Source organism: Malania oleifera, chromosome 8, assembly GCF_029873635.1.
Source record: "Malania oleifera isolate guangnan ecotype guangnan chromosome 8, ASM2987363v1, whole genome shotgun sequence".
NCBI lineage: Eukaryota > Viridiplantae > Streptophyta > Magnoliopsida > Santalales > Ximeniaceae > Malania > Malania oleifera.
Window position 1 is genome coordinate 67234032 of NC_080424.1, and position 15404 is coordinate 67249435.

General features: G+C 33.2%; 1 protein-coding gene across 2 annotated transcripts in view; it reads left to right on the top strand.

Moving 5' to 3' along the window:
- Window positions 1-15404, top strand: part of LOC131161564 (uncharacterized) — a 101419-nt gene that overhangs the window by 13136 nt on the left and 72879 nt on the right. For both annotated transcript variants that reach the window (XM_058117401.1, XM_058117402.1), the window contains exons 2-3: window positions 1336-1495; window positions 6315-6407. In XM_058117401.1, coding sequence (XP_057973384.1) covers window positions 1336-1495; window positions 6315-6407 — 253 coding nt within the window. The remainder of the gene's footprint in view (window positions 1-1335; window positions 1496-6314; window positions 6408-15404) is intronic.

Below are 15404 nucleotides of genomic sequence, written 5' to 3' on the forward strand. Positions count from 1 at the left end.
TAGCATCTTGCCCTGTCTGGCTGGGTAGTGGTTTTAAGGAGTGCTCAAAATTTTATGTACAATCAAGGTTTTAAATTTCTATTTTGACTTAAAATTTTGACGCTTTAGAAATATTGAAATGTCGATGTTGATTTCAATTTTTAAAAATGATGTAAATTTATAGTAAAGCATGAAACTTTAGAAATTGTAAGTAGATATGGTTGTGCAAGATTTAGAACTAAAATATTGTAATTAAAAACACCGGTTACTAGAATATGATGTATAAGTTGCAATGATTGCAACACAATGACCACATGAAACATATATAATTAATACAAGTGAAAATCATAAATCTGTTAAATATTAACTATTATGCAAATTCAACAAATTTAGGCATAAAAATTAAAATAAAATTCTGTAGCTACTGGCTACCATCTGAGTTCAACTTTGGATTAAATTTAAAAAATTTGAACATATCATTCATATCCTTCATTTAATAATATTTATTTTCAATTGAACAGAAAAATTATTAGAACCTAAAAAGTGTAGAATTCAAAATTTAATTTCATGGAAATTTTCTTTCACAGTCAAATTTTCAACAGATTTCATTGAAAATTTGAGATCAATTTGTTGAAATTTTTGCAGACACTAAGAAGAAAATTAACTTCTGTTTCCATTCTCATGGCGCTGGAAAGCGGGTGTTTCGACAGTGGAAATTTAACCGTGCATAAAATACTTTTGATGGTTTTTAATCTTTTTTGTTTTGTTTTGTTTTGTTTTTACTGCCATTATTTTTTGATGTATCACTACTCTGGCACTTGTTTGCATGACAATGGCTTCAAAATCGAGATTCGTATATTGTGTCTCACAGATCATGTTTTTCCTGGATAAACATGGGTTGTTACGTGAACTTGAAACTTGCAATTTCTCTTATTTGAGCCAAGGACTTCAATTCATTTCTTCTGTGAACAGCTGGAAACAGAATTGCATTTTATTTTAGTTTTTTTTTATAACAAAACAGAATTGCATTTTATTAAATTTCAGCATTGTTTCATTGAAAATTTTGTTACTGTGATGCTATCACACATGTAATCTGGCAATTCCATCAATATATTAACCATTTTCTTCCTGTGCTTTATTTTGGACATATCAGTGGGTCTGGGTCAGAGAGGAATTTACAATGACACACTTATATGGCATCTTGACATTCCATAACAATGTATCACAAGGCAATTTTGACCTCTTTTTCTTTTTATTTTTTAAAATAATTTTGGAGGGGTTGCCTTTTACAATATGTTATACATGTGTTGGGTGGTGATATTGTTTATTCCTGTCTTCATTCCACATGGTTGGCAGGGCAATGGAAGAGATTGGGACTAAAGCAATGGAGCATTGTTCTATACTAATGCCTGTATTATTGGCGTTTTTAAAAGATAGTGATACTATTGTTGCAAGGCAATCCATTGTTAGTGGCACAAATTTGTTCTGCCTTGTTCTGGAGGAGATGGCATTGCAGGTCTCGCTCTCTTGCTTAAAATTATAAACTCCAACAATTTCGATTAATGAGACTTGTTTTGTTGCCTCTCACTTTCAATGTGTTTCAGCAGGGCAGTGTACTAGATAAGATATGATATTAGAACTCTCTTACTAGAAACTATCTTATGTTATGCAGTTTTTATCATGCTTTCAATTATCTTATGATAAATAAGGTTTTGAACAAAGTATTGTTTTTAAACATTTATTCCAAATTCTAAGAATCCGCCTTATGTATTTTGAAAAATTGATGTATACTATATATGAGACTACAAATTGTGTAAATCATTTTTTGGACAAAATATGCTTTCTTTTGAAGGCAAAACTGAAAATTCCTGAAAGAATTAAATTTCTATACTACACGTACAAGTATGAATATTCCAAATCAATTTATAGACAAGTATCCTAATCTTTTAAAAGTGAGACTAAACATTGCTGAAACAAATAAATTTTTATACTATATGTAGAAGTATGAACAATATAAATCATTTTGTTATCAAAATATCATTATATTTTGAAAATAAGACCAAATATTCCGAAAAGAAGTGAACGTATATATTATAATATTATTAATAAGAGGAAAAATTCAAGTGAAAAAAAAATGTTTTGTTAGGCCACAAGGCTCCCAGCTTTGTAAGGGTAGGGGAAGGGTTGTCATAGTATATGCAGCCTTTTCTCCACTTTTATCTAGAGAGGCTGTTTCCGTAGACTCAAACCTGTGATCAGCTGGTCACAAAGGAACAACCTTACTGTTGATCCAAGGTTTGTCCTTTGAAATAGATAAAATTACATTTAGAATGTAAGTTGTTGTTCGAACATAAAAAGAAAAAAATTGGTTAAAAAATAAACTAAGAGTATACATACCTATATCCATACTAAATAATTTCGTGAAAAAATAATATTCTTATATTTTAAAGGTAAGACAAAACATTCCTAAAAGAAAGTAAATTCAACTAAAGTTGGATAAGATTACATTTATAGAATTTATTTTGGATAAGTTAAATGTTTGAACCTAAAGAAAGAACCTTCTAAAAACAAAATAAACTATTAAAGTACGAATAGTATAAATAATTTTTTAGATAAAGAAAATATTATTATCTTTTAGAATTAAGTCAAAGAATTTCTTTAAAAAAAACTAATTCAAGAAAAAATAGATAAATTTATATTGAAAAATATTTTAAATAGGTTAAGATTTGAGCATAAAAAATCTATTTGTTTGAAAAATGCAATAAACACGATGATATAATAAATACTAAATAATCGGTATGTCCCAAGTAAAATAGCTAAATTACTTTAATGCCTTCAAAAAGTTATTGTGAAGTGTCTAATATCTGATAGATAAATAATGATACAACTTCTAAAAAATAAATTTTGGAAATAAGATTAAAGACCTAGAAGTATCTTTTTGAATATTAAATTTTAACTTCAATTGAAATTTAAAAGAACTTATTAATTTATCCAAGTAAACAAAGAACAATAACTATAAGATTTTAGGTAGAAAATATCAATTTAGAAATTGCCATAAATTCAATATTCTCATTGGAAGAAGTCATATAATGAGATTTTTTACAAAATAAAAATAAGGGTAAAAGACATTGATCTCCTTTGAGGTTTGACAAAAAGACAGGGACCTCCCCTAAGATTTTGAAAATTCTATTCACCTCCCTTGGGCTTTCCCTGATGTTTGCTAAAAAGATACAAACGTCCCCTTTAAAGACTTGTCTTTTTGCAAATAGAAAGGGAGGTTTGTGTCTTTTTGGCAAACCTCAAGGTTGATCCTTGGAATTTTTGAAACCTAAGGGGAGGTCATTGTCTTTTACCCAAAAAATAATGAAAAATGTATCTGTTGATTAAAATTTAAATCTATAACATTATATAAATATTAAAATTTAATAATCTGCATATCTCAATTAAAGCATATTTGTTACATTGTATCTTATGTTTTTAAGAATTTTCTTGTCCCTGCATGTGTTGGTGTCATAATAGTACCTCATGGTGTATGTTTGTATTTTATAATTTTAAACAAAATATGGTTTTTATAAATAACTTTGAATATTTGTACTTAATATTTGTAGACTGAATTTTTCAACTACAACAACAACAACAAGAAGTATTAAGTCTCACTAGGTGGATTCGGCTACATGAAGCCTTTTCTGCCAATTCACCCGATCAAGAGCATTGTCCTCTTCTCACAATGTCATTCCAAGTTATTTTAGGCCTACCACTACCTCTTTTCATTCCCAAAACAATAACTCGCTCTGCCTCACAGGTGCTTTACTAGGCCTGCATTTCAAATGCCCAAACCATCTAAGCCGCCCCTCCCGTATCTTGTTTTCATAGATGCTATGCCTAAATTATTACGTATATGCTCATTGCTTACTTCATATTTTAATGTTGAACCACTCATCCACCTTAACATTTGCATCTTAGTAACTTTTATTTTTTGTACATGTTTCTTAGTTGCCCAACATTTTGAACCATAAAGTATAACTGGACTTATAGCTGTCTTACAAAACTTTCATTTTAATTTTAAAGGTATTCTACGATCACACAACACACCTTAATTCTATGTGCTACTTCTTCAATTTCACCTTCAGCTTGCATAATAGATCCAAGATATCTAAATCTCTCTGTGCTATTAATCTCTTGATTATCAAGTTTAATCTTCTCTCTATTGGTACTCCTTACATTACTAAAATTACATTTCATATATTCTATCATATTCTTACTTATCTTAAACTCTTTAGACTCTAATGTGTCTTTCTAGAGTTCTAGCTTAGATTCCACTCCACTCCTACTATCATCAATCAACATGATATAATCTGCAAACAACATACACCAAGGGATCTCATTTTGGATATTCCTAGTTAGTTCATCATTTACTAAAGTAAAAAGATAAGGACTCAAAGTAGAACTTTGATGTACGTCAATTGTGATTGGAATATCTTTGATATCAATGAACTTATTACTTATAAAAAAAAAAAAAAAAAAATTGTGATTGGAATATCTCTAGATTCTCTCCTACATTTCTAATGCTAGTCACTACTCTATCATACATATCCTTAATGACCTTCGTATACCTACTCCAAACTCCCTTCTTTTCTAAGACCCAACAAAGAACTTCCCTAGGTACTCTGTCATAAGCTTTCTATAGATCAATAAAAACCATAAGCAAGTCCCTCCTCTTTTTCCTAAACTTTTGCATTAAACTTCTTGAAAGATAAAGAACTTCTGTTGTTGATCTCCCAGACATAAAACCAAGTTGATTTTTGGAAATCTTCGTTTCTAATCTTATTCTATGTTCAATTACCCTTTCTTATAATTTCATCATATAACTCATAATCTTAATTCCACGATAGTTATTACAGTTTGAATATCGCCTTTATTTATATACAAAGGTACTAACATTCTTTTCCTCCATCGTTCTGGCATTTTCTTGGTTTTTATAATAGTATTGAAAAGATTAGTTAACCAAATAATTTCTATATCCCCTAAACATTTCCAAACTTCACTTTTCATCTTTTTTATTGCCATCTTAACTTCAAGGACTCTAATTTTGCGAATTAATCTCCTATTTTTAGTCTTCTCCTTATTTGTCACTTCCAGGTTCAATCTTTCATTTTGGTTTTCATTAAACAACTTCTCAAAGTATCTTTGCCACATTTCTTTTTATGTTCTTCTCTAATTAAGACATTATCATTCTCATCCTTTATACATTTTACATTACCTAAATTTTTGAATTATTTTTCTCTAGCTTTAGAAAGTTTATAAACGTCTTTTTCTCCTTCTTTTGTATCTAGTTTAGTATATAAAGTATCATAAGCTCTATGTTTAGCTTCACTAATAGTCTTTTTTACAATTTTTCTCGCTTCTTTAAATTTTTCAAGATTTCTATATTTCTACAATTTTGCCATATTTTATACCAATTTATTTTTGTCTTAATGACTTTTTGGACTTCTTGATCCCACCACCAACTTTCTTTACTACCTGAGTATCTTCCTTTGGACTCACCGAAAACATCTTTTGCTATCCTTACGATAGAAATTGCCATTTTATTCCAAACAGTATTTGCATTACTCTTCGTTCATTTTATCTTTTTACTATATCTCCGTTCAAGTTCCACCATTTAGTTCTCTTGTTTTGATTTATGCTACTCTTTCTCTTCCATTTTTTTAATATGTAAAATTTGACATTATATTATTAATTCGTACTAAAATTGTATCTAAACATCATTAAGAATTATAAAGATATTTTATATTTTATACAATATATTTCACATGCAATCACATGCAACGCCCATGACATATTTACAAGTTTGAGAAAATGGACAAATGTTCTTGGATGGTTTTATAATTTTACAATGTCAATTAGTTAAAGAAAGGTTTTAGTTCCTCTAAGTAGATGTGTGATACAAACTGATTTGTAAAGTGAATTTGCTCTTAAGATGTTTAGTTCTTATTGTTAACATCTCTTTCTTGTGTGTGCTTCTCTCTCTCTCTCTCTCTCTCTCTCAATGTCTTAGTTCTATTGAAAATCATTACGACAATTATGAGGGGATATTCTGTTGAATTGTTTATTAACTTATCCATATATATTTTTTTCCTGGTTGCTGCATTATTTTTTTTTTTTAATTGTCTACCTTGCACATCATGCATAATGGTTAAATTGTTTGCATTGGTTTTTTTTAGTGAAGCTTGAACTTTTATATTCTATTTTATTTCTACCATCTTCTCTTTCATATTGTCCCATCATTTTTGGTTATTACATTGATTCTATGTGTTGTTTATTTTGTAAAACTATAGTTTCACCGGCGTGGTAAAATTGAGAGGTGGCTTGAGGAGCTTTGGACGTGGATGGTTAAGTTTAAGGACATTATTTTTTCTATTCTACTGGAGGTACATACTGACTTCCCTCGTGTATTTTGAAGCCTCATTAGTTGCCCAACAGATTTTGAAAGGCTATGTAATTGTTGTGCTTATATTGAGAATCAGATGAAGTGAGTCTTTTACTGACTTTGGCAGCTGTGGTTTGGGTACTTAGAAACTTTTAATTTTTTTTTACTGCTAACAGACTTGTAACTTTCATTAATGATGCACATTGTTGTGTGGATATTCTCATGACAGATAACAAAAGAGAAGAATCATTGGGGGTATTATTTTCATGCTTTACAGAATAACACATCTTTCTTTAAAACTAAAAACTATAAATATAGGGCAAGCCTTGACCTAACGGTAAGGGTGTTACACACCATTTTTGTGTGTGGCTTTGATACTGAAGAAAAGTGGGGCTTCTGGTATCCAAGATTTTGAACTTATTAGTTTGGAGGGATGTATTTACTTATGGTCAATCTTTTGGCTGGTAGATTTAAGAAACTGGTGGGTGAGGCAGTGGGGCATTTCTGAAATTTATTTTGTCGAGGGTTGACAAACCCTTGATGTAACTAGAACTGCTAATAAAATAGTCGACTGAAAATTGAAGGAAATAATAAGGTGGTGGATGGCAAATTGGGGGAAGTAATGGAGTTATATATGAATTCAGCATAGAGAAGGCCCATGGTTATTTGTGTCGGAATTTTTTCATTTATCTCATGGAGAAGATGGGACTTGGGCTATGGTGGAGGAGATGGATTTGGATGTCTGTAATTACTGCTCGGCATTTCATCTAAATCAATGGGGTGCCTATGAATTTTTTGCATTCTTCAGGGGTCATAAGGCAAGGGGATCCTCTCTTCCCCTTTTTTCTTTATTTTAGTGATGGATGTCCTAAGTGAAAAATGCTGGCTAGAGCATTGAATTGTGAGCTTCTAACCAGATTTTCGTGGGAATAGGAGTTAGAAAGGAGGGTCATTTCCCATATTTTTTTGCAGACAACACACACTATTATTTTTTGGCAGAGCTATTTGAATGAATTCCTGAAATTGGGATGTATATTGTTGTTGATATTTGTTGATACTTATTCACCTTAGAGAGGGTGCGAGAAGAGAGGGGGGGGGGGGGGTTGATGTAGAACAAGAAGTAAGACCTACGGAAGTTCCTTTCTGGAAAATAATGAAGAAGAGTTGGGTTAAGGAATTGTGGGGTTAAGTTTTTAGTTTATTATTTGTGTTTAGTATTAATTAGTATAGGATTATGTGTATTTAAGGGTTGTTTGTAATATTTGCGTAAAGTAGGGGTACATTTGTAATGTAATGTAGTTTTAGGGGTTTATCTGTAATTTCATGTAAAGAGGCTTTCTTATAAATAGCATATGAAAGCCATGTTGTTGGCAGTTGTTGATGAATTTGAATTGTTGATTGAACGTGAGTTCCCCCCTGGGATCTCCTCTCTCTTCCCTTCCCTTCTATTTCTAATCTCTCTCATGGCAGAACCTTGATGCTGCCCCTGCATCATTTGGTATCAGAGCCCAACCACAATTTCTTTCTTCCATTTCAATTCCCCCATCTTTTCTTTTCAATCTTCTTCTTCCCACCTCTTCTTCTCTTCTTCCTTTCCCCCACTCTTCTGCAACTTCTATCTCCCTCTGCTGCAACTCTTCTTTCTTCGCTTCTTGTTCTCTGGTTTTCTGTTCTGATCTCCTGCTGTGTCCCTAATTCTTTGCTGCCCAGCCGCCTTCTGCCCTTTGCTTCTTTTCTGTTTCTCTTCTTCCTCTTCTCTTTAATTCTCTCCATAACACTCTCAACTCTCTTTTTCATTTGTGAATTCTGTGGCTGACTCTTGGCAGTTTCTGTCCAGCAACTCCTCCAACCTCCCATCTTCTTTTCTATCCTTCAGTTTCTTAATTCTCTCTTTCTCTCCATTTCTGAATTTCAGTTAAAAAAAAACTGAAAAGTTCTGCTGTTTCTGAACTTCTTAGAAAATTCCATCTGTGTCCTTATTTCTTCAAACACCACTTTCCAGCCACTATCCTGCAACACCACTCACACCATCAAAGACAGAACACCCTGACGCCCCTTCCCTTATAATTTCATGGCCTTCCGATCACCAGAATTGGCTCATGCGCTGGCCAAAAGGATTCCCTCCGTCAGCCCCCTTGAATCCCCAACATTTGGTGATTTTTTAAACACATTGCGACCACTGCTAAACTCCTCACCCCTTGATCTCCCCTCGACCAATGTTTCATCACCGGAGGTGCCTCACCAGCAGCGTACGATCCCTCGCGCTGGCGACCTGTGACTGGGAAACTTCCACAGTTTTCTGCAATTTCCAGTCTCAAGAAAAATTGCTTCAGCCACGAGATTTTGGATTTTCTCCACGATATTTTGACCTGCAATGAGATATTTTGTTGTGGACACAACATATTAGAAGCAAGCATGATAATTTTGGCATGAAACCCTAGAAATTGTAACTGCCAGCATAAAAAATCAGGTTTTGTTGCTGTAATTTGTGAGTTTTCTTCATGAATTTGTTTCATTTCAGCAGGACAATCCATATCAAGGTGAATTAAAGATACTTTTTGAGAAATTGAGAATTAAGGCTTGTGGGAAATTGTGTTAAAGGGTTGTGAAATATAGCTGCAGCATGTATATGCATAAATTCAGCAGCATGGTGGCAAATTTTAGGAAAAAGGGATGCCATTTGCCAAACTTTGGGCACAATTTCAAGCTTTTCAGCACCTCTCAAGTGTGGAGAAAAGGTTTGCAAAATCATCATTGATGGAAAATGCCCAATGAATGTGGTTTCCATAAATGGAGTCACTTGAATGCAACTTCATTCGGAACCTCACCCAAAGCCTTATGTGATATCTTGGGTTGACAATTCTATTGTACATGTCTATGAAAGATGTTTAGTTCCCATCCAAATGGGTGACTATTTGGCTAATGTTTGGTGTGATAATTGATATCCTACTTATGAAGATTGGCCATGTACTCCTTGGTTCTCCTTGGTTGGATGATTTAGGTGTGACTCAAGGACATGAAAACACATATGTTATTCATTATAATGGGAAGAAAATTGTTTTGAAGTCCGCTCTACCAATGAACCAAGACAAAGAATCAATCATAATTACTCAGCTTGAAGACAATACAAGGAAGGAAATTGATGTGTTTGAAGACATCCAAAGTCCTTCAGACATTCCAATTGTTTAGTTTGTCATTCCCGATGTGCTTGTTGATGCCAACTATCAATTCAAGTTTATAATGCTGCCAAAGGATCGTGGTTTCTTGTATCACTGAAGCACTGGCTTTCAAGGAATCCAAGTTTGCTTCTCCCTTTTGATCTTCCAACATTTCAAAATTCGAAGCCAAATTTTTTCTAACTGGAGGAGAGTTTGATGGAGGACAAGAAGTAAGACCCAAGGAAGATCCTTGCTAGAATAATAATTAAGAAGAGTTGGGTTTAGGAATTGTGGGGTTAAGTTAGTAGTTTATTATTTGTGTTTAGTATTAATTAGTATAGGATTATGTGTATTGTGGGGTTGTTTGTAATATTTGTGTAATGTAGGGGTACATTTGTAATGTAATGTAGTTTTAGGGGTTTATGTGTAATTTCATGTAAAGAGGCTTTCTTATAAATAGCGTATGGAAGCCATGTTGTAGGCAGTTGTTGATGAATTTGAATTGTTGATTGAATGTGAGTTCCCCCCTGGTATCTCCTCTCTCCTCCATACCCCTCTTCTATCTCTATCTCTCTCATGGCAGAACCTTGATGCTGGCCCTGCATTTGAAGAGGGGGGGGGGTGCTCCTTAATTTTGTTTGGTTCTTATTGTTGGAGCTAAATTTAGGCAATTAGTGGCGTGGAAAAGGAGCAATCATCTAAATGAGGAAAGCTAACATGCATGAAGGTTACCCTTTTCATTTCTCCCTTATACTGGGCTTAGTTGCTAGGAGCCTAGAGGAAGTCCAAAAGTGATTTTGTGCAGCACTGGTAGAGGGGGGAGGGGAGCAAAGGTTGGTGTGGGCTGAGTTTCAATATCATTTGATGACGTGGGGAATAGTGAACCAACCTCTAGGAAAGGGGGTTTGGGTGGTGTGAGCTTGATTAATTTAAACGAGTCTTTGTTGGTGAAATCACTTTGGAGATTTATGATAGAACGGAAGTTCTTTGGAGGAAGTTGTTAGTCACAAAGTAACAGGTGTAACTCGTGAAAGGGTGGATCACTAAATTGGTAAGGGTCCTTGTAGGGTGATAGTGTAGAAATAAGAAAAAGAGAGTCTTTTTAACTAGGTTAGTTTTGATAATGGTAATGAGTATTTCATGACAACTGGTGCGGTGCTCTGTCCATCAAAGATTGAATTTCCTGCTCGGTATATGTTGGCTGGAGATAGAGAATCAGGGATGCTCTTATTAGTTCATGTATGCATATTCCAAATGGTGGGGGGGGGGGGGATTTGTAATGGGCCAAACACCTCACCCTTGTGAAGGGTCATGCGACTTGTAGTACACTAGCTTAACTAGTTAGCCGAAAGTAAATCGCGGTTTCATTGCATAAACAAACTAACAATCATTGAATACCAAAAGTAAGCAGCAGTAGTAAGTGAACATGAAAGCGAGCAATAGTCACACAGTAAATCGTAAAGCAATGCAAATCATTGTTCACACCTCCGTAGGCAATGTGTGTTTAGTAGCAAAGGAGGCAAGTAGGCTAAACACGTTTACTTAGTGAGTTTTACAATGATTGATGAATGCTCATATTCGATGCTATTCTCGCTTTGTCACCTAGAAACATCGAAGGGACTGAGGAGGTCATACTCACTATTTTGTAAGGCATTATCCTACTCAAAGAATAAAATATCATGTGCATAAGAAAAGAGGGCACAATCAAGCATAATGCCCCGAATAAGCTTAGCTTGTGACAGTGTGGGACGTGCCATTCTTGAGAAGGGCATGGGAGTGGGTGCTGGATAGCTTTACAAAGGTTTTTGATAGCTTGTATGAGAAGGTTTTGACGTTGCAAGGGGAGGATATGTGAAATGGAATATCTCAAGAATGGCTGTTCTGATTTTAAATCAGTTTTCCAGATTATTGATAAGAGGTAACTGAGAGTTACCATGGAAGCCAGTTTGAAGATGAGAGATGAGTGCTTTTTTTCTTCATCATCGGGTGGCAAACCATCTCTTGAGTTTCTATTATCTTGTGGAGAGTGGGTGGTGCCTCAGGTTGTGGGCGACTTCTTGCTAGTTAGATATCGTGCCATTGGAAAGAGTAGAAAAGAAAGAGCTTTATGGGCATGTTGCAATCTTTGCTATACTGTGGACCCTTTGGATTCAGAGGAATATGAGAATTTTTGAGGCTCGTGTTATACAATCTATTCTGTTTGGCCTTGCTCATTTGTTTTTTCGATGTCGCTGTCTGACCTTCAAAGGTATTCGAGGGCAACATTATTGTAATTGTTTAGAATATTTTGTCGTCCTCTCATTGTACTTTTTTCATTTATTTTTTGACATTTTTTGTAACCCAAAACAGATGAGAGCTCCCACTAAAAAGTACCTTTAAGTTTTTTGTCAAACTTAGCAAGGTGTACAGGGAACGATTTTGACACTTGGTAATGAGCAAAAAAGGGCAATCATGGTGGTGGACAGATGCTTACTGTGCAAAAGGGTTTGGTGCACCCCTTGCATGTTAAATGTGAGTGGTCCAGAGAATTTTCAGAATCTGTCTTGTCAATGATGGATGTCTATTGTGTTGCAGCAGGTTCTGTTCTGTGAGAACCCGTGGGCTTGGAGCATGGTTTTAAATAAAGGTCGCGACTGTTACGTAACGCCGTTACGTAACAGTTTTTTGGGTTACCAATACCGTTACACACCGTGAAATCGGTGGGATGAAAAATCATGGTCGTAGTGGCCGTTACGGACTGCGACCATTACGTAACTGCTACAGGACTGTTACACCAAAAAATTATTTTATTTTTTACTTTTTCTTCTCACTTTTTCCCTCTTTTCATATATCATTTTTCAATATTGGTGGCAAGAGGGGGGAAAAGATTATAAAGAGGATGACAGTGATACAAAATTTACTATTTCTTTAAATACTCACAATAGATGCATTAATTAACAATTTGAAAATACTAACTTGTTAGGAAAATATTTTATTTTGGTAATATTAGTCATATGATATTTATGTTTTATTTTTTTCAACTTCAACCTTCTTTCTTTTTTAGCTATTTTATATTTGTATTATTCGTATATCTTATGTGTCTAATAGATTAATGAAGTGTATAATGTATTTTTTTTACTAATTAATTTAGTACACATAAGAATTTATCACAGATAAGAACAATGAGAAGTATAAATATGCACACACACGTAATTTTTCTATCAATGGTGGTTTAAAACAAATGTAAACTAGTTGCCTTTACCAAATAACTTAGTTACTCGAACTAAAGGATCCAAAATACACAAACTCTTTCTAAGAAGGGCTAAAAGCTTAAAACATGCAAGTACGCTAATATGCACAAGGTTGTGCGTGCTTCAAAAACTTCACGGCCGTTACACCCGCTGCCCGTTATGTAACATCCGCTACTCCCGCTTCCCGTTACACCCGTTGCCGTTACGTTATGCTACTCGCTACTGCGATTTAAAACCATGGCTTGGAGAGGTGAGGGGGGGGGGGGGTGCGGATTTGAACAGCCAAAGAAAGGAAAGAAAATTTTAGAGTTGATCCCCTTAACAATTTTTTTATGGTTTGGAGGGGAAGGATTTGTAGAACTTTTGTATGGTTAGGAACTTGTGTTAATAATAGTTGAATTTTTTTTGTGCGCATGGTTGCTTTAATTGGGTAAGAAACTTATTAGATTGTTAAAATAATGACCTTAGATGGAATTCAGGAAAAAGTTGAACTTAAATTTGTCCATTGAATGTCATTATGTTTTAAAAGATGAAGTTGTCAATGTTCAAAGAAGATTTATATATATATGAAAAGGAAGAGATGCTATTAAGGAAGAAAGAATGTACAAATAAGGTGAATAAGGAATCCTCCTAAGAAAATAAGAAAAACAAAAAGAAAAGATAACAGTCGATATAACACAGCCAACCAATCATGCTGTACATTTGCAGAGCAAATCCCCTTAAGACAACCTGATGCAACAACTTATGAGGAAGCTAAATATTTAAGGGGCCATTTGGTATCATTGTCAAAAATTACAAAAACGAAAATAAAAAATCAGAAATAAAAAATTAAACCAGAAAGTAGCAACCTGTTTGGTTAATATTTATAGAACTAAAATAAATTGAAAACTTAATTAAAAAAATGCTCCTTTTCGTCTTTAAATCTTATAAATTATAAAAATATGATTAAAATAATAAAATTGTAAAATAATACACAATAAAAAATACTATAATCAAATAAAAATTATTATAATTATTTGATTTAATTGTTATATTTTCAAAATTTACTTTACAATAAAAATTTTACTGGACATGACAATTGAAAAATAGTAAAAATGGCTTTATTATTATTTTTTGAAATTTATGAATATTTTTATTTCAATTATATTTAAGCTCATGTGATCATTTAATTTTAATTTTAATCAAAAGTGTATAAAATGAATGATTTAATCCAAAAGAACTATTACTGGATATTAAAATTTCTTGCAAAAAGTTGTCAATACAACTAAAAATCATAAAATCTGGTTTTTAGTTTTTTTGCAAACAACAAAAAACTGAACAAAAACAGAGAAATGACAATATAAACAAAGTTGTTTTTATAATCTGTTTCTTCATTGTGCAGAAATAGAAACATAAAATGAAAAACAACAACGATACCAAACCGACCCTTAGTTTTCGGGAAATACATATGGTTGTTGGAATAGAAGAATAGAAAAACAGGAAAAACAGAGAAGAAAAATACTGAAAAATGCCTCTTTAATTTACTGACTTGATGAAGAAATTACATATATAAAAGCTACAGTGCTGCAGCATTTTTTGCTGGATTTTTGAGATTATTTTCTATTTTTTCACTACTTAAAATGACTGGGATAAGGCCACTATTTATAGGGCAGAGTACATGGGGAATAGATGGGAAATTTTAATATTCTAGGATCTTAACAACTCATTAAATAAACCTAGAAATAAGGCAAAGAATATGACAAGTTTCTAGACTAAATAACTCACTCCTGTGCTATTAATGGATGACAGCTGTATTCCACTTTGAAAAACTGAACAGAACTTTGAATAAGAATCACACTGGCTGCAACTTGCTGACTGAATAATTTTATTGCTGAATGTTCTGTTGACTGTAAGCTGAGTTGTCTGCTGACTTTTCAACTAAATAACTGAATTAACTAACTTCAGTAGGTTCACGGCTTTCTCACAATGGTATATTTAAAGATTGGTCATGTAACTGCTAACTCTTGATATAATGTTGTCTGGCAACCTAACAGCTTGGTCTAAGTTTTAGATGAAGTCATAATTGACATGGTATCAAAGCCATGGTTTCTAGGAGGTCCTAGGTCATAGTTTTGTTTCCTGCATTTATTGTTTGCTTAAAATATCATCTTATTTCCTGTAATAGATGTTATTGTTTATCTCTCCACGTGCAATTGGGCTGCACAGCAGGGGAGTGCTAAAGCTTGATATACAATGTTGGCCGACAACCTAACAACTTAAGCTTTTAGGTAAAGTGGTTGCGTAACAATAACTTATAGATATACTTTAGTTTTCAAGAAATATGTTATATAGAATAGTTAACGATGTTATGGATTGTTATTTAAATTAGTCAATATCAAATAAATTATAATTTTTAAAATCTTCTTACAATATATCCGTCATAATTTTTTTGTTTATTGATGATATTCGAAGAAACATAACTAAATGCAAGCGTTTGAGTTTTATTCAGTTTTTTTCAATGAATATTTGTTTTCTATTAATTTATGAAAATTAGGGTTAAATACCATCTCACTTACACCACCATCAGTCGACAATAGTTATTCTTATTTCCAATAAGTGTGATGTATTTTA